We start from the raw sequence: 19023 nt of genomic DNA, 5'->3' as shown, positions 1-19023 counted from the left end.
GCTGCTGGGTAGTCCAACAAGTAAGAAATCTCAGATCCTAATTCGGAGTTTACAGCCTCGAGTCTCTAGCTCCTGCTACACTAAAGTGTGAAGGAAAGATTAACATCTCATATTTTGCTGTCTGGCAAGCCTTCCCGCTGCTTGGCCAGCTAGGACCACCCTACCCGTTAGTTAGGGCTTTGGCTGCAGCGTTAACAGGAGCCGAGGGGGAGGATTCCCTGCCCCCGGTGACTGGTCGGCCCTTCCAGGTCCTGCCGCTGAGCCAGGCCGGGCTGTGCTGCCATCAGCAGTGAGTGCCCTGGGATACTGCAGACCGGCCTGGCTCAGGAACTGGACTACTGCAAGCACACCATGTTGGTCAACTACCAACTGTCAATTTTTACTTATCAACAAGAGCAACTTGTGTCCCTCATATAAGGTAGAGTCTCAGAGCACTTATAACTCAGACGAACACTCTATGTGTATGAACGTAGAATGTTACTGCACAGAACCAGGTTATTTGGGTAATCAAGTCTAGAAATGAACCACCGAATCTAATCCAATCCCACACTCCTGCTCACTCCCCAGACCCATTAATATCCCTCTTTATTCAAACATTTATATAATTCCCTTTTAAATTCATTTATGGACAAAGCTTTAATTATGGTTTGTTGCAGAGAGTGCCAATGTACCTCAACCATTTTTTTTGTCTGTCATTTTAGTGACTTATCTTAAATTGTCTCTCCATTATTAAAGAACAAGGCAACACACAATTCCTCATTTTACAGACAATTTTAACTGCAGCAGTTTCATTTTGTATCATCATTTTTCTGCCGTGGTTTATATTTTATCAAATCTCTGGATGCAATTTACAATCTAATTTACCTTTCTATAGCGCCATTCATGTCAGGAGGGTGTCTCAAACTACTTCACGCTGCCGAAGGGTCAAAGAGGAGAGTCTTGAGCTTCGAAAGTGGGCAGGGAGGGGGTGAAATCTTGTGCTCTGCCAGCTGAAGGCTCTCAGTGCAGGGAATGGAACATCTACTATTGACACCTATTGCCAACATCGAACAGTCCGACATCAGGAGTAGGTTATATGCAAACTCAGGTTCCTTGATCTTTTTCCATCCACATTCCTTAACCATAACCTGAGAAGAACACTCTGTACCTTGTGTTCATTATTGTGCCAATTTGCACGCCAAGCTCCCTGGCAGCCTTTCTTAGCCAGAATGCTACTGTCGGATCAGTTCATGTTAATTTGGTGGCTGGGACTCCAAATAATAACTCCACATAAGGTTATACGTTTCAGCCATCAGATATTCTTTTATCCTATAAGTCTGCTTGATTTGCACTCAGGTTGTAGAGGTACAACGGTATATATATATTGTATTCCAATAGATCAGGCTAGAAAATCACACAATCGCCCACAAAATGCAGACAATTCACTTGACAATATATTTTGTGAAGCGATTTGAGACGATGTATTAAGGAGCTATATCAAATGCAAGGATTATTATTATATTTTTAAAAATTATAGTAAACAAGAGCAGACGTATAAAGCAGTAATTTCATTGACAATAATTACCTGTGAAGTTTCTTTTAGATGTTTTCATGTGATCAGATGCTCTAACGTGCAAGTTCTTTCTTTCTGGAACGCTTCAATAATTCCTCCTCTCTTGCTTTCAAACCTCTCTTAAAAACTTTTTGGCCTTTGGTCAACATCCTTAAATTCTCCTCGCTTGTCTCACTGCATTCGGTATTCCCTACTGATTCCGTGAAATGCTTTAAGATGTTCACACTGTGGGAAAAGCACTATATAAAAGCAAGCTGATGCTTAAAAGCAACTATAAAAATTATAAAATTATGTAGTAACACACATAGACTCTTCGGCCTATTGAACCTGCTCTGCCATGTTATGATTTCATTGGACATCTTTACCTTTTCAATCTCATTTCACTGCCTTTTTCTTGGTATTCATTGATACCTGTACCTTGCAAACATCCATCTCCCTTTGCAATGACATTTTTTGTATCTCTGGGCCTCCTGCAAAGATGGTTGGAAAGATTGAATAGATTTGTTTCTTGAATGTTCTCTCTTTGTCTTTCTCCTCCAATCTTGTGGCCTTCTGACATGGCCCCTCTTTGATTTCCCGATGTTGTTCTCACCATTTCTTGGCTGTATCCCCACAATCTCCTGACACTTCTCTGACTCCAATTTCTATCCACTTACCAGATGCATGTACTTTGCTGCTGTCACGACAGTAAACCAGCTGCTGTTGTTGCCACCATTTCTAAAGTATTATTTTACAGAGGGTTTTAAATGTCCTCTTAACATATGTCATTTGTACTAATACTAGGTAGAGTCATGTAGTGTATTTGTTAGAGAACTCGCCTCGCAAGTGAGAGTGAAATGGGTTAGATTCCTGGGCGGGATGAAAATATAGGCAGGTTTCCTCACTACACACACCTCTGTTTACCTAGCAGTATGTAGGAATCCGGTTGTGTTTCTCTGGGGATAATAATCCCTTCCAAAAAAACACTAATGATAATTTGCCCACTCAATCCGTGACTGTGGGACACAGCTCTGTGCAAATAGGTTGCTGTGTTTTGCCCACAATCGATTCATTTTACGGTATATTCTTTGAAGCACTTTGAGATAGCTCAACAACGTGATAAAGCTCTGTATCAAATGCGAAGATTATTATTATTATTACCAGAGAAAACACGGTCATGCCTAATTTGAGGTCTTCAATTGATCCAAAAATTAAAGAGGATCTCAGCACAAATTAATCTTGAATGGAAATTTTTGCGCTACTCAATGTTTAGTGAATGGGTTTAGTGAATTTATTTAATTAATGATGAAATAGTGTGCTCGCAATTTGGAAGTTAAACAATCGTTTCCTTTACTGTCGTTCCACAGTCGATGATTATACAAAGTGCAAAGACCCATTACCAAAACGGGAGCGACCAGGTTTTCAAGCAATAAGTAGTGATCAGTTACCATATCTCCTGGTAGTTGGGTTGGCTTTGCCTCTCTCTGCCGTTGGCTAAAACACCCTCAATTACACCCCAAATCAGAATCACATCTGCGCTTGATGTGTTAGCAGTGTTCCCACCACAAGAATGCTTCTGACCTTCAGACGATGAGTTAGTGTAACCCACATTCCTGTTCCAGTTCTGTTCCTTGTACAATAACAAAAGGAACAGGAGTTCGACCCAACTAGTCCATGCAGGCGGTTATACTCAACACAAGTCCCCACCCCTCTTCTCCCTCATGTATGCATCTCTCTGGTACTTTGAGAGCCTTAATAACGCGCTATATCAAATGCAAGGATTATTATTATGATATTTGTTTCAGCCAAATAAAAAATTGGTCGATTCACTTCCTGGCCGTTTGTGGGACTTATTATGGTTGTGGTGACAATTGGGCAATTATGTGTTTAATGGTCACAATGTTGTCCAATGGTCATATCCTAATTTTTGCTATTGCCACCTTTGCAGAATCAGCTGCAACTATCTTAAAGAAGTCCACGACACAAACAGAGTATGCGGCAAGTGTAGGTGAGAAGGTAACCCTCGTTTGTGAAGTGTCTCACTCTACTGTGCAAGGAAATTGGTACAGACATGGACAGGAGATGAAGCAGAGCAAAGTAGTGGGTGTTGAGTCAGAGGGAGCGACACGAAGACTAGTCCTTCACAATGCCAAATCGGGGGATTCTGGACAGTACACTTTCAAAACCCAAGAGGATGAGATCACTGTTAATGTGAATGTAAAAGGTGAGGCATGTAGTGTATAAGTTTAATGTGTGTGCACTTAAGAGTCTGAGTCCTGTAGCGTATTGTTTAGAGCACTTGCGAGCGAGAGGACCCGGGCAGGGCATTGAGAGACATTCCTTTCTCTTTTGAATAATGTTGCGGGATCTTTAATGCCTATCAGATTAGCTAGATGGGAGCTCAGTTTAACAACTCATCTGAAAGACTGGACCTCCTACACTGCAGAGCCCTGCACTGGAGTATCAACCTGACGTGGCGTCCGAATTCACAATTTTCTTGACTCAGAGGTGCCCAACTGAGCCCAGCTGACACAGCAAAGAATCGCTATTTTCGGCCCCTAGTTTGTGATTTTTCAGAACATAACAAAGTTTTATTCCGTCCAATGTTTATCCAAGTTTATCTTTCCCATTTTAATATTAGCCAAAACACTCAGGAGCAGTCCTCATTTATTTTCCTTCATGACCCATCTGTTTGTTCGTGCAACATGTTAGATTAATTTGACAATGTATTCCAGTTCTAATACTAGAATCATGGAATCATACACACAGAAGGAGGCCGTTCGGCCCGTTGTGCCCGTGCCGTCTCTTTGAAAGAGCTATCCAATTTGTCTCACGGCCAGTTCTTTCTCCATAGAACCTGCATGGTAGTTAAGCAGGGCCACTGCACGAATATGAATGAGAAATTGTTTTATCGTACTATGTGCATGTACAATATGTTCTGGGAGATGTAATACATTATTACTTCATTTCAGAGCCGGAACCAACATTTGCTAAAAAGGAGTCGGTTCAGAAGGAGGTGAAAGTTCGAGTGGCGGAGAACGCCACTCTTAGCTGTGAAGTGTCACAATCCAAAACTGAAGTCAAATGGTCCAAAGATGGAAAAATATTTAGACCCACCAAGAACATTAAGGTTGAATCTGATGGTAAAACTCGCAAACTTGTCATTCAGAACGTGGAGGCAAAGGATGGAGGTGACTATGTTTGTGAAGCAGCGGGAGAGAAGCTGACTTTCCACATTACAGTTACAGGTGAGTGCTGCCAGGCAAAAGTGCTTCCATATCTAATTAAGGCAATCTCTCCTAGAAGATTCTTAGGAGAAGTAACTGATTGCAAGGTCCTGCACACCTATCATTATGTTGATTTTTGTTTCCCAAATTAACTTGATAAATCTCCAATTACACCTCGCCCACAAAATACACAGTTAATCCACTTTACAGAAAATCCTGTAAAGCACTTGATGAGGTGGTAAGGTGCTTATATAAAGTGAATCGATTGTATATTTTGTGAGCAAAATGAAGGTAGAAGGTGATAAGTTATAAATTTTGAAATGTAGTTAGTAGTGGAATTCCACTGAGATCTGCTCTGGATCTTCTGCTATTTACACTTTTTATGTGTGACTGGAGTCGGCCAGTTCCTGCAATATAAAGCAAACCTATGATATCAATGTCCATTTGAGGAACACAGACACAAACTCTTAAATGTTATTTGAGTACAGCACCTCTGACAATACAGCGCTATCCCCTCTTGCTGGAACAAGAAGCAGTGAGTGTGTAGTCAAGGAAGGGATGTCTATTAGAATTTTGGATGCCATCTTAGCTTTAAAGAGGAATTGAAGTATCAAGGTTAAGCGCTTAACTAGCTGAAGTTAGCTGGACATTTTAACATAAAGTCCTGTTTATTTACCTTTCCTGTATATGTGCTACATTCTAATGCTTTCTTTTATTCAGAGCCGGAACCAGTGTTTGCCAAAAAGGAATCAGTTCAGAAGGAGGTGAAAGTTCGAGTGGCAGAGAACGCCACTCTTAGCTGTGAAGTGTCGCAATCCAAAACTGAAGTCAAATGGTCCAAAGATGGAAAAGTTCTTAGTGCCAGCAAGAAATTTAAGCCAGAATCTGATGGTAATACTCGCAAACTTGTCATTCAGAACGTGGAGGCAAAGGATGGAGGTGACTATGTTTGTGAAGCAGCGGGAGAGAAGCTGATTTTCCACGTTACAGTTACAGGTGAGTGCTGCCAAGCAAAAGTGCTTCCATATCTAATTTAGGGAAATTAACTTTAAAAAAATCTCCTTGGAGATTCGAAGGGAAATGTAACTGTTCAGGTGATTGCACATTCCTGAATATCTTCCATTGTGTTAATTCCTTTCACAACAAACGGGATAAATATCTATTCAGGAGTAGGATGGAAGTCTATCTCTACGGAGATAATCACTATTCACAGAATTCAATTTACAAGACTCAGAAGTTGAAGCTTTTGCTATTAGTGTGACACAAGGTGGTTGAAATGAAAACTGACTAACAAACTGAAGGTATAAGGAATACAGTCTTGCCCTCTCACACCTCTGCCACCTCCTCAAACCATACTGATGGGGTTGCTCCAGTCACCCAGTGCTTACGTACCTCGCTTTACCTGCCCCACCTTAGGTGGTTGTTTTTCTTTGAGTTTATCTGCCCCTACTTTCTGGAACTCCATCCTGGAGTCTCCCTGACTCGCTTCCCTCTTTTAAGGTCCATCTCAAGAGTTTCCTCTTTGGCTGACCCTTTGGTTATCTTTCCTCTCCCCACCCCTATCGGATCCTCTCCTAGTTTGTCTACTAAGCCAGGACAGTCAAGCTCCTCGGGACATCCTCCCAATGTGAAAGACAAATGTTAACCTGTATTGTATAAAGTGATTAATTTTTTTTTAAATGCTCAGTTCTGTGCTACACACTGCTTTCTTTTATTCAGAGCCGGAACCAGTGTTTTCCAAAAAGGAGTCGGTTCAGAAGGAGGTGAAAGTTCGAGTGGCGGAGAACACCACTCTTAGCTGTGAAGTGTCACAATCCAAAACTGAAGTCAAATGGTCCAAAGATGGAAAAATATTTAGACCCACCAAGAACATTAAGGTTGAATCTGATGGTAAAACTCGCAAACTTGTCATTCAGAACGTGGAGGCAAAGGATGGAGGTGACTATGTTTGTGAAGCAGTGGGAGAGAAGCTGACTTTCCACATTACAGTTACAGGTGAGTGCTGCTAAGCAAAAGTGCTTCCAATCTAATTTGGGGAAATTAACATTAACATGCTGGATTGGAGCGCAGTAATGAGTCGATTTATCATTTTAACAAAAAATCGAAGTGATTCCCTCCCTGTCTGTTTCTAAAAACTGTCTAAAACTGTCTCTATGATTGTACTTTCGGACATCACTGTCCTCCTCCCTCCATCCCACCCAGCTCAGGCTCCCATTCCGTCTTTGTAAACCGTTTGAAGAGGTTGTCTAGTGTGAAAGGAGCTATATAAGTACTTGTTGTATCCTGCTAAGTTGGAGTTGAGGTACAGATCAGCCAAGATCTTATAGAATGGTGGAACAGGCCCGAGGTGCTGAATGGCCTACTCGTGTTCCTATGTTCCTAATCTGTGTCTCACTATTGTAATTTTTACCCAATTATTTGCAATTTTGGTTACCAGCTGTTACGAGGCCAGGACAGAAAACAACACCGAGAATAGAATCATTGGCACAATCAAAATTGGGGGATTCAAAGCAAACCCCTGTTTATTTTTCTTTCTTGATACGCATGTGCTACATACTAAACTGCTTCTTTCTTGCAGAGCCAGAACCAGTCTTTGCCAATAAAGCATCCGTTCAGAAGGAGGTGAAAGTTCAAGTGGCAGAGAACGCCACTCTTAGCTGTGAAGTGTCGCAATCCAAAACTGAAGTCAAATGGTCCAAAGATGGAAAAGTTCTTAGTGCCAGCAAGAAATTTAAGCCAGAATCTGATGGTAAAACTCGCAAACTTGTCATTCAGAACGTGGAGTCAAAGGATGGTGGTGACTATGTTTGTGAAGCAGCGGGAGAGAAGCTGACTTTCCACATTACTGTTACAGGTGAGTGCTGCCAGGCAAAAGTGCTTCCATATCTAACTTAGGGAAATTGACATTAAAAAAAAACTCCAAAAGGTTTTGCAAGAAAATTAACGCTTTCAGTGATTGCAAAGTCCCAAAGATATTAATTATTGTTTCCATTTGTGCTTTACAAAAGAATGGGATGAAGACCATTTGGGAATTTACATTTCGTAAAATTCCAATGAAAACTAGCTGGATAATAGGAGTCAGAACGTGTACCCGTATCTCACCAGTTCTGGCTCATGCTCCACTGGCTCCTCATCATTGAACGGATCGACTTAAAGATCGTCTCACACTCGTGTTCGAATCCCTTCATTCTCTGTCACCTCCCTCCCTCTCTGACCTCCTCACTCCCCAATCCACTACCTGATGCCTCCGCTCGACTAGCACCGGGCTCCTGCTCGTCCCTCGCACCCTCCGCCCTGGAAGTCGCGCTTTCAGCCACTATGCCCAGAAACTCTGAAACGCTCTCCCTCAGTCCCTCCGCCTTGCCCCCCCTCTCTCCCCTCTTTTAAATCCCGCCTGAAAACCTTCCTCTTCAAGCATGCTTATGGCCACCTCACCCAGAGTCGGGCTCCGCCTCTGCTAAGCGCTCTGAAACGCTACCTTGCGTGGAGGGCGCTATATAAGTGCAAGTTGTTGTTGTTGATTCAGCTATCTCATTCTTCTTGCTTGCAGAGCCCGAACCAGTATTTGCCAATAAAGATTCACTTAAAAAGGTGGTGAAGGTGCGTTCATCAGAGAATGCCGCTCTTATCTGTGAAGTGTCGCAATCCAAAACTGAAGTCAAGTGGTTTAAAGGTGGAAAAATTCTGAGTCCCGGCAAAAAATTAAACTGGAGTCTGACGGCAAAACACGAAAGCTTGAGATTCAGAATGTGGAGTCAAAGGATGAAGGTGAATACATCTGTGAAGCAGCGGGAGAGAAACTGACCTTCAACATCCAGGTTGCAGGTGAGTCACTGGGTCACCAATACTTTTCGCTCTTTGTCTGTTACCTTTTAAAGATGTTTACAGGTGGTTAAGATCTGTGTTTTATATACATTCAGTCTTTCTATCAAGTTGCAATTTGCTAATGTTCAGAATTGTGTGATATTACTTTTTTCTCATTGTCAAACCAAAGTAATAATAATAATCGTTGCATTTGATGTATCGCCTTATCACTTAGTTGAGACGTCTCAAAGTCATTCACAGAATATATTGTAAAAGGCATTGACTGTGTATTTTGTGGGCGAAACACACATCAGTGCCGCACAAACGGTCGTGGATTGAGCTACAGCATTTTTTCCCCAAAGTGTTCAAAGATAGGTTCAACGGAAGGAACCCATTAGTACAGGCTTGATGGGCAAAATAGCCTTTTGTGCTGTAAACACATGAATCTGTTTGCCCGAGGATAATTTTTACACTTCTTCTAAATATTTGGTCAATATTAAATTTGAAGTTGAGTATCTGTTAATATATTTTCCCGCAGAATAGATTGCTTTGATGTAAGGAATTAGAATCCACGTCAGTAGGTATGTGGAGCATGCAGGAAAGTGCAATAAAGTGGGTGTCTCATTGTGGAGATCAACGCCAGTGGAGACGGGATGAGCCAAGTACCCTGTTTGTGAGCTGTTAAATGCTCTGATTGTGTTTCCGTACCAGCTAAAAGGAAAATGTATGTATTTTTTTCAGAATCAATATTTGCCAATAACGCTTCAATTCAAAAGGAGGTAAAGGTTCACCAGTCGGAGAGTGCCACGGTAAGCTGTGAAGTGTCACAGTCCAAAACTGAGGTCAAGTGGTTCAAAGATGGCAAAGCGCTGACGATCAGTAAGAAAATCAAAATGGAATCCGAGGGCAAAACTCGAAAACTTGTCGTTCAGAGCGTGGAGTCCAAGGATGGAGGTGAATACGTCTGTGAGGCAGCTGGAGAGAAACTGACATTCCACATCAAGGTCACAGGTCAGTAACTATACAGCTATAATGTGCAATAGCTGTTTGTGGGACTTTTACCGGTGCAAATAGCTTCCGTATTTGACACCAAAGAATTCACTTCACGTGGCAGTAACTACCACTAGTTTTTGGTCATTTAAAATCTGGTGCCAGGACATATTGGCCAGGACACCAAGGGAAATTCCCTTTTCAAACACACATCCCTCAGATTTAAAAGATAAGATTGGTCACTCACTCACGTCATGGATGTTTGTGGGACACTGCTGTGTGCAAATTGGCTTTCGCGTTTGATGCAGGGCAAATTCATGTTTGATGTAGAGCCTTATCATGTTGTTGAGACGTGACAAGGCTTCACAGGATCCACTATAAAGTGTAAGCTGGATATGGCTGTGCGTTTTGTGGACAAACATGGCAGCCAATTTGCGCACAGCAGTGTCCGACAAACAATCATGGAGTGAGTGAACAATTTTTTTAACTGGGGTGGATTGTTGGCCAGACATTTTTGCTTCATTTTTGAACAGTGCCATGGGATCTTTAACGTTCACCTGGACAGTCAGACAGGACCTCGGTTTAATATCTAATCTGGAGGATGGCATCCCCCACCCCACCCCGGTCGTGCATAGGAGCGTTAGCCCAGACGATAATGGTACCAAGTCCCGATGTGGGGCAAGAGTGCTACCACTGAACCAGGCTGATGCGCAGATTTTATGTATTATAACAGTTTGTTTTCTTTGCAGAGTTGCCTCTTCTGTTCAAAGAGAAACTACAAAGCGTAAATGCATTGATCAACGATACAGTTGTGCTCACATGCGAATTAAACCAAGTGAAGGGTGACGTTCTGTGGCGACGAAATGGAATTGAAATCAAACCGAGCCGCAGATTAAAAATACAGTCAGAGGGTCACAAACGAAGGTTAACAATCACTGGCATTACTGCTGAGGACGAGGGGGAGTATTTGTGCGAATCAAAGGATGACGTTACGACAGCTAAAGTGACCAGTAAAGGTAATACTACTCCCTTGATTTTTTAATTTATATTTTCACATAAAGGTTTCAAAAGATTCCCTCTCCCTCACCCCCCATTTAAAGGTGAGGACAAGCCATTTTAAACTCAAGGATCTTAAACCAACTGATCCAAAGGGGAGAGTGCTCCAAATTGAGCAAAATTGACACAAGAGACTGCGATGGTACATTTTGTTGGTGGAGTGTGTGAATGTGTGTTGTGTACATGTTACTAGTTGTAAAGACAAGATTGATCATCAATGCAATTTGTTTCACTCTGAGCAGCTCCAAAGATTATTAAGTTTACAAGTGAACTCCACAGTGTGGTGGCTGTGGAAGGAGAGGACGCCATCTTTAAATGCAGTGTTTCTCACGAGGAGGCCGCAGTCACTTGGCACAGGAACGGAGTGAAGATTGAGCCAAGTAAGAAGGACCTCGTATCATGCGAAGGAATGAACCGCGGTCTGACCATCACAAAGCTCGCACTGGACGATGCATGTGAAATTTCTGCACAAGTTGAAAATGCAAAAACAACAGCCGCCTTGCAGGTTCAAGGTGAGAAATGATTATGAAAGGAAACGGTTTTGTAGCAAGCACCTTGATTAATACAATACACAGATTATTAACGTAATGGTTCACTCTTAAAAGAGATGTCTTGTAAGGAAAGTGCTGTGCACCCAGGTAGGACTGGACTTTCCTGGGATTTTGTGACTCCAGCAGTGTGCCACAAACAGTCGTGGATTGAGTGACCAAATTCCTTTTGTGGGATTATTATCATCCCTGGAAAGCGATTCGCCAATCAACTAACAGCTGAGTTCCTACTTACTGCTAGATAAACGTGTGGAGTAAGGAAACTTGCCTAAGCTTTCACCCCGCACGGGAATTGAACCCAGATCCTCTCGCTTGCGAGGCGAGCGCTCTAACCACTACTCTAAGCGATGGAAGGATGAGATCAGATACGCTGCAGGGCTTTCTTCATCTGAACCAATCTTGTGTTATTTTATTGTAACAGAAGCTCCGGTCTTGTTTAAAAAGAAGCTGGAGAACATGACTGTTGAAGAAAAGCAGAATGCCGTCTTCGAAGTGGAGCTCACCAAACCATGTAGCGAAGTGAAATGGATAAAAAACAACGTTGTCATTCAGCCCGATGGGAACGTAGACATAAAGGTCGACGGCAGCAAACAGACGCTTACCATCAAAAATGTGAGCTTTGCTGACCGTGGATTTTACTCCTGTGAGACACTTCATGAAAAGACAAAGGCCAAACTGAGCGTTGAAAGTAAGTATCACATTATAACAACAACAAATGACGCTTGTGTAACGCCCTTCACATAGGAAAGACATCCCAGGGCGCTGGACAATCAGGGGTGTTGGATCCGAGCTGGGAATTGGGATCAGAAGGGGAGGACGGCAGAGGGGGTGGGGGTGGCGGCCGAAGGCACGGTCGAAGAGGAAGGTTCTTCAGATGGGATTTGAAGGAGGCAAGAGAGGAGGTGAGGCGGAGGGATTGCGGGATAGAGTTCCAGAGGGTGGAGGCAGAGAGGCTGAATGCCCGACCACCAATGGTGGGGCGGGAAGTGCGAGGGACCTGAAACAGCCGGGGTCTGCCAAGAGGAGGGAGTGATAAAATTATAATGACAAATTACATTTCTATAGCGCCTTTCAAGATCGGTAACTTTACTAAGCAGTGGAATTCTCATCCCTAGTGAGCTCTCATTATAGGAAAAGTCATGGACTCTCATCTTTCTTTCTATTGTACAATCTATTAATTATAATAATAATCCTTGCATTTGACAGAGTAGTTTATCACCGTAGTCAGCACATCTCAAAGCCGTTCACAGAATATACTGTAAAGTGAATTGACTGTATATTTTGTGGGTGAAACTTTCACTGTTGTTTACATTGCCTCGGGACGCCCTCCTGTTGGGAAAGGCGCTATACAAACTGTAAATTGTTGTTGTTGCCTTAGAAATAATTTCCTGGTTGGAATGTTAATCGCTTTAATTTATTCATTCAGTGAGAAAAATCCAGCTGATTAAAAAGTTGGAGGAGGTGAAGGTGCATGAGAAAGAAACGTGCACTTTTGAAGTTGAGTTGTCCCATGAGGATGTGGAAGGCACCTGGTTAAAGGACAGTATAAGAGTGAAACCTGGACCCAATTGTAGAACCACCACATTGGGCAAAAAGCATGCACTGACCTTATCTGCTTTGAAGATTGAAGACTCAGGGCAGATCAGTTTCCAGGCAGAAGAGATACGTACATCTGGAAAGCTTGTTGTAACAGGTAAACCCTACACCAAACACATACTCTATACTATAATAATATAATAATAATAATAATCCTTGCATTTTGATATAGCGCTTTTCACGTCGAGAGGACGTCCCAAAGCGCTTCACAGAACACACTGTAAAGTGAATTGACTGTATATTTGTGGGCGAACGCGGCAGCCAATTGCACACAGCAATGTCCCACAAACAGTCGTAGATTGAAAATGACCAATTTATTATTGTTTTTTGGTTTTTTGGAGGGATTATTATTAGGCTCTGTGTGGAGTAAGGAAACTTGCCTAAGGTTTCGCCCTCTGCCTGGGATTGAACTCAGGTCTCTCGCTCGCAAAGCGAGTACTCTAACCACTGAGCTACAGGACTAACCTTGCATTTACTTTTGGAGATTCAAACGTCGGATGTTTTTTTGACTCTGAAATATTTTTTTTCACATCCGGTGGATGAGAAAATGACTGAATTATTCTGCCAGTCAGCGTCTGCTGCCATATTTGCTTCTGAAATGTGCTGTAAGCAAAATGTAGCCACACTGGAGCACAAACATTGAAAGACAGACCTAGCGTTTGATACAGCGCCTTATCAAGTCGTCGAGACGTCTCAAAGCGATTCACGGAATATATTGTAAAGTGGATTGACTGTGTATTTTGTGGGCGAAATGCGGCAGCGAATTGCACACAGCAGCGTCCCACAAACAGTTGTGGGTTGAGTGACCATTTAATAATAATTTAATTTTTTTTGGAAGAGATAGTTACCCGTGGAAAGCGATCCGCCAATCGACTAACAACCAGGTTCCTACTTCCTGCTAGCTAAACAGAGGCGTGTGGAGTAAGGAAAGTTACCTAACGTTTCGCCCTGCCCGGGAATCGAACCCTACAGGACTCCACAAAAGGGAACCTTTAGATGTCTGTCTGGTTCAGTCGGTTGCATTTTCAACTCTGGGTCAGAAAATTGTGAGTTCAAGCTGCACTTTAGAACCTGCACTGCTCATCGTCCAGCCTGACACTTCAGTGAAGTTCTGGGGGGAGATCATCCTACTGATGAAGTGTTAAACCGAATTCCTGTCTTGTTTGTTAGGTGGATGTTAAAGATACAGTTTACACTTAGATAGCAACTTTCAAGTTGGGAGGACATTTCAGAGCGCTTATCTGTTCATGCAGGTGGGAGCCGAAGAGAGTGGGGAAGGGATAGATGACTGAAAGTGTGGCGAAAGAGATCCGTTGACCCGGCTAACAATGTTCCAGATATATAGATCATTTACTGTTTGTGAGACTTTCCTGCGTGCAAACCGGCTTCTGCATTTTTCCACAAATACGCAGTCTTTTGATAGCAAATATCTGCAAAAAAAGTTTTGACGGTATATCAAATGCAAGAATTATTATTTACCCTCTTGTTGGTGGTCTGAATAGGTATTCCCTAAAATCAACCTTCCTGTGCTTTAAATTTGTTAGCATTTCATTCCTTTGTTTGCTTTTCTTATACTTTCGGTATGTGTTTTTTTTAACAGAGCTCCCTGTGAATTTTACCAAAGCTTTAGAAGACATCAAAGTTCCAGAAAAAGAGAAAGTCATCTTTGAATGTGAACTCTCCAGGTCTACTGTGGATGTTAAATGGTTCAAGGTAAAAGTCACCAGAGGAAATTCATTTCATTATTGGAGGAAAGGTGGGAGGAAAGAGAAAGAAATGGGAGAAAGAAGGGTAAAGAGAAGGAAGAGAAAGATGGTTAAAAAAAACAAGAGCAGGAGAGCTAAAGCGATATGATGAAAAGGAGACATCACAGGCACAACTCTGTAGGTTCATCCCTTTGATTTCTGACACAGGAAACCTTCCCATAACAATCCTTAGTTTATCCCCTCTCTGTTACCAATATTGCCTTTTGTGAGGCAATTGGCTTCCGCGTTTCGCCCACAAATATGCACAGTCACTACACGTCACAATATATCCTGTGAAGCGCTTTGAGATGTTTCGAAGATGTGATAAGGCGCTGTATCAAATGTAAGAATTATTATTATTCCTTCTGTGAGGCACTCCACTAACATCCCAAACCACATGAACCTTTGGAGAGACATACAACTGCAGATCTGATATTCCTTATTTTCAAGCTGGAACTCATTCTCAACCTTTCTGTCGTCTTTTTTCCTCCATCTTATCTCAACTCTTTGGTACTTAAGTTTTAAATGAATTCCTGCTGAAAATCAGCTGATGCATCACCATTACCCTTCATTCTTCTGCAGGATGATGTGGAGATTAAGCCGGGAAAAGGATACAGCATTTTCTCCAAAGGAAGGAAGAAGAGTCTTATAATTCAGAAGTGCGGATATGAAAACCAAGGCCAATTCACTTGTGATGCAGTGGATAACAAGTCCTCAGCCACCCTGACTGTCCATGGTATGTGTTTCATGATTGTAAGACAAAGCATCATTTACACTTTTGGTGGATCGCATTTCCAGGAGTAATAATCCCTTTATTAAAAAAATGTGGTCACTGAATCCACGACTGTTTGTGGGACACCGCTGTGCGCAATTGGCTGTGCGGATTTGATATAGATTCTTGTCAAGTCTCAGAGACGACTCAAAGCTCTTCACAGAATTTACTGTAAAGTGAGCTGACTGTATATTTTCTGGGTGAAACACGGCAGCCAATTGCGCACAGCAGCGTCCCCACAAACAGTCGTGGATTGAAGTGGCCAATAATTTTTAAAAAAAAAATATTTTGGCATTTATGTAGTGCTTTTCGCATCGGGAAGATGTCCCAAGATGCCTGGGCAGTCGAGGGTTTGCACCCGAGCTGGGGGTTGGAGTCGAGGGGATAGAGGGCAACGGGGGTGGAGGTGGGATGATGACCGAAAGCACGGTCAAAGCAGATAAAGATTTGCCTTCTCTTTTATTCTTGCAAAGTTTTTAAAAACAAGTCACACTATCAATGTAACACAGACACGTTGTTGAGTGTTTCACTTTGCTTTGTCAGCTCGTGACATCAAAATTATCAAAGCCTTGAAAGACCTTGAAGTGATTGAAAAGGAGAGCGCTGCATTCGTGTGTGAAATCTCACACGACGAGGTCAACATTCAGTGGTTTAAGAACGATGTCAAAGTGAAGGCTGGGGAAAACGTGAAAATGCGTCAGGAAGGTAGAGTGAAATGCGGCTTTTTCAGATTAATTTTGGCTTTGTTTCATTTCTTGAAGCCTTTCCAATTGGAATGTTGTTGGATGATCTGTTGTGGGAACTTTATCTACAGATTCTGATTGACATACTGTAGTTTTTTTGTTCTCATGTCTTGCATTTAAATAACGTTACCTGTACGCTATGGGGGGGAGAAGCACGCATGTCTTCTTGGCTTCTGTGCCTGATAATGGAATATTGGGAATCAAATCCACCCTTTGTGGCCGTCTTGGAAGTCCAGTTACTGAGTCGGGCATTAATTAATCTTTACAATGTACTGTTTCCACCTATTCCTTTGTCCCAGCCGGTTTTCAATTGTTCAAAAAAAGCTATTTCCATTCACAAAGCTTCCACTGACGTTTCCTTTTTCTTCCAACTGCTCACACCCACTTTGGAAGGTGGGAACCAACTTATTAAAGTTGTTGCAGCCGATGAAAAGGTAACAATAATAAAAAAAGTTTAGAGTTTCCAGGGCTGGTTAGAGATGAGACTTTTGTCAATTTCCAATACAATATTCACACCTGGATATCGAATTATCTTAACCTTAAAACCAGAGTATTCAAACTCAAATGCTGATAAATTCCCCAAAATATTACATGGTCTTGAATTGTACACAAGACAATACAATTTACATTTCAACAGCGCCTTTCGTGTCGGGAGGATGTCTGAAAGTTCATTCATGAGCTGGGGGTGGGAGCTGAGGGGAACAGTGATCATAAGATGGGCATTAAATACGAGGACTTTTGAGCCTCAGGTCTGCCAGTAAATTTGAAGGTCGCAGAAGGCTAAAATCCAATGTGTTTAATGTTTACATGCAGGAAGGACCTATATTTTGCTTTTTAAATCAGTAAAAGCTGAAGATGCTGCTGAGATCAAATTTGTGGCTGAGAGCGCTGTTTCCATGGCTTGTCTTCGAATAAAAGGTAAGATCACATCCTGTACCAGCAACGATTAAAGAAATACATGTCTTAAGGGTAAAAAGAAGACATCTGGCTGATACCGTGTATTCTTTAACCCATGGAGTCTTGGTTTATTTGGAGAGAAGAGGTCTAACTACATCAATAAACTCTTGACTAGTAATAATATAATGTAATGCTGATATAATAATAATGCTTGCATTTGATATGGCACCTTATCAAGTCGTTGAGACGTCTCAAAGCGCTTCACAGAATATACTGTGAAGTGAATTGACTTCATATTTTGTGGATGAAACGCGGCAGCCAATCGCGCACAGCAGCGTCCGACAAACAGTCGTGGATCTCACATGTTTGTACTTTAGGTACAAAACCATTTGTCTTTATCTCCGTTTCAGAATTGCCAGTTAAATTTGTCAAACCTTTGCGAGAGAAGATTGCCATGGAGAAACATCGTGTGGTTTTGGAATGTAAGGTTTCCAGGGCCAATGCTACAGTCAAGTGGTATCGCAAAGGAAAAGAGATTCTCCCCAGTAAGAAGTTTGAGGTCGTGAGTGAAGACGTGTACAGGAAGCTTGTCATCAATAACGTGGCTTTCGAAGATGAAGGCAGCTACGCTTGTGATGCTATCGATGACAAAACCACAGCACAGCTAAACGTAGAAGGTAATCATGATCTTTCTATGAACTGTCGACTACTGGCTTCCAACAACAACTTGCATTTACATAGTGACCGGCGCACAGTATAGCGTGCACGGTAGCAGGGTTGGACCTCCGAGGGAAAAGGGGAGGGAGAGGTGACCATGAACAGAGTCCAAGAGGTAATAATTATAATAATAATACAGCGCCTTTTCATGTCTTTGAGATGTCTCAAAGCGCTTCACAGATTATACTGTAAAGTGAATCGACTGTGTATTTTGTGGGAGAAGCGCGGCAGCAAATTGCGCACAGCAGCGTCCCCACAAACAGTCGTGGATTGTGTGACCAAATTATTATTATTTTTGAAGGAATGGTACCCCGGAAAGTGGTCTGCCCATTGACTAACATTCAGGTCCCTACTTACCGCTAGGTCATCAGTGACGCTTTGAGACGTCTTGAAGACGTGATAAGGTGCTATATCAAATGCAAGGATTATTATTGTAGATTAACTGTACGTGTGCAAATGTTTTGCATTTTACTTTTGCAGAGCAAGCAATAGCCATTGTAAAACAGATCTGCGATGCAGAGGTAACAGAACCAAGTGAGGCCAGGTACGAATGTGAGCTTTCAGTTGCGGAAGTGAAGCCTCCTAAATGGACCCTGAATGGTGAACTTCTTCGTGCCGCTGAAGACATTGTCATTGAGCACGAGGGCACCCTTCACCGCCTGATTCTGAAGAAGACAGACTGCAAGATGACTGGCCTGGTGCAGTTCACTGCAGGCAAATCAAAATCTGAGGCCAGGCTGACAATTAAAGGTATTCAGACCTCTCATGTCCACAGCTTTCACTGTCGATGGTTTCCAAACCTATAACAATTAGCATCCAAATTAGCATCCCAGGTCCTGTCTGCCTGTTCAGGTGGATGGTGAAGACTCCCAGGGCACAACTCGGGGAAAAAAAAGGGAGTTCTCTCTCTCTTTCTCTCTCTCTCTCTCTCTCTCTCAGTGTCTTAACCAACAATCCCCGCCGATAAAATTGGTCACTTACTCCATGGCTGTTTGTGGGACATTGCTGTGCGCAAACTGGCTGATGCATTTCGCCCACAAAATACACAGTCACCTCCGCTGTACGGTATATTCCGTGAAGTGCATTGAGATGTCTTGATGATGTGATATATCAAATGCAAGTATTATTATTATAAACGTACTGCAATCTGACAAAGGAACACGAGGAGGCCATTTAATCCATCGTGACCATTTAGTGCACTGAAATCAGTGAAAATATGTTTTTCTTCACTCTGTACCAGAATGCATTTACAGAATAAATCATAAAATCACACATAATTCACCCAGATATAAATAGCCATAAAACTTTACAGTAAATATAATAGCATTATAATCCTTACATATACCACCTTGTAACACATTCAAACGGTCTCAAAGTGCTTCACAGGCTATACTGTT

At 42.2% G+C, this 19023-nt stretch overlaps 1 protein-coding gene across 1 annotated transcript in view; it reads left to right on the top strand.

Moving 5' to 3' along the window:
• obscnb (obscurin, cytoskeletal calmodulin and titin-interacting RhoGEF b) overlaps positions 1–19023 on the top strand; it is a 116512-nt gene that overhangs the window by 20304 nt on the left and 77185 nt on the right. Inside the window, 18 exon segments of the mRNA XM_042332117.1 lie at positions 3480–3755; positions 4504–4779; positions 5479–5754; positions 6478–6753; positions 7337–7612; positions 8309–8455; positions 8458–8583; positions 9304–9573; positions 10302–10568; positions 10851–11120; positions 11578–11844; positions 12583–12849; positions 14353–14465; positions 15080–15233; positions 15813–15974; positions 16826–16930; positions 17320–17586; positions 18107–18376. Of these exon segments, the coding sequence (XP_042188051.1) occupies positions 3480–3755; positions 4504–4779; positions 5479–5754; positions 6478–6753; positions 7337–7612; positions 8309–8455; positions 8458–8583; positions 9304–9573; positions 10302–10568; positions 10851–11120; positions 11578–11844; positions 12583–12849; positions 14353–14465; positions 15080–15233; positions 15813–15974; positions 16826–16930; positions 17320–17586; positions 18107–18376 (4065 nt within the window).

This window comes from Callorhinchus milii, unplaced genomic scaffold, assembly GCF_018977255.1.
Source record: "Callorhinchus milii isolate IMCB2004 unplaced genomic scaffold, IMCB_Cmil_1.0 Scaffold2, whole genome shotgun sequence".
Lineage (NCBI taxonomy): Eukaryota > Metazoa > Chordata > Chondrichthyes > Chimaeriformes > Callorhinchidae > Callorhinchus > Callorhinchus milii.
The sequence above is the reverse complement of the archived record's forward strand: the minus strand, read 5'-3'. Positions and strand labels throughout refer to the sequence as shown.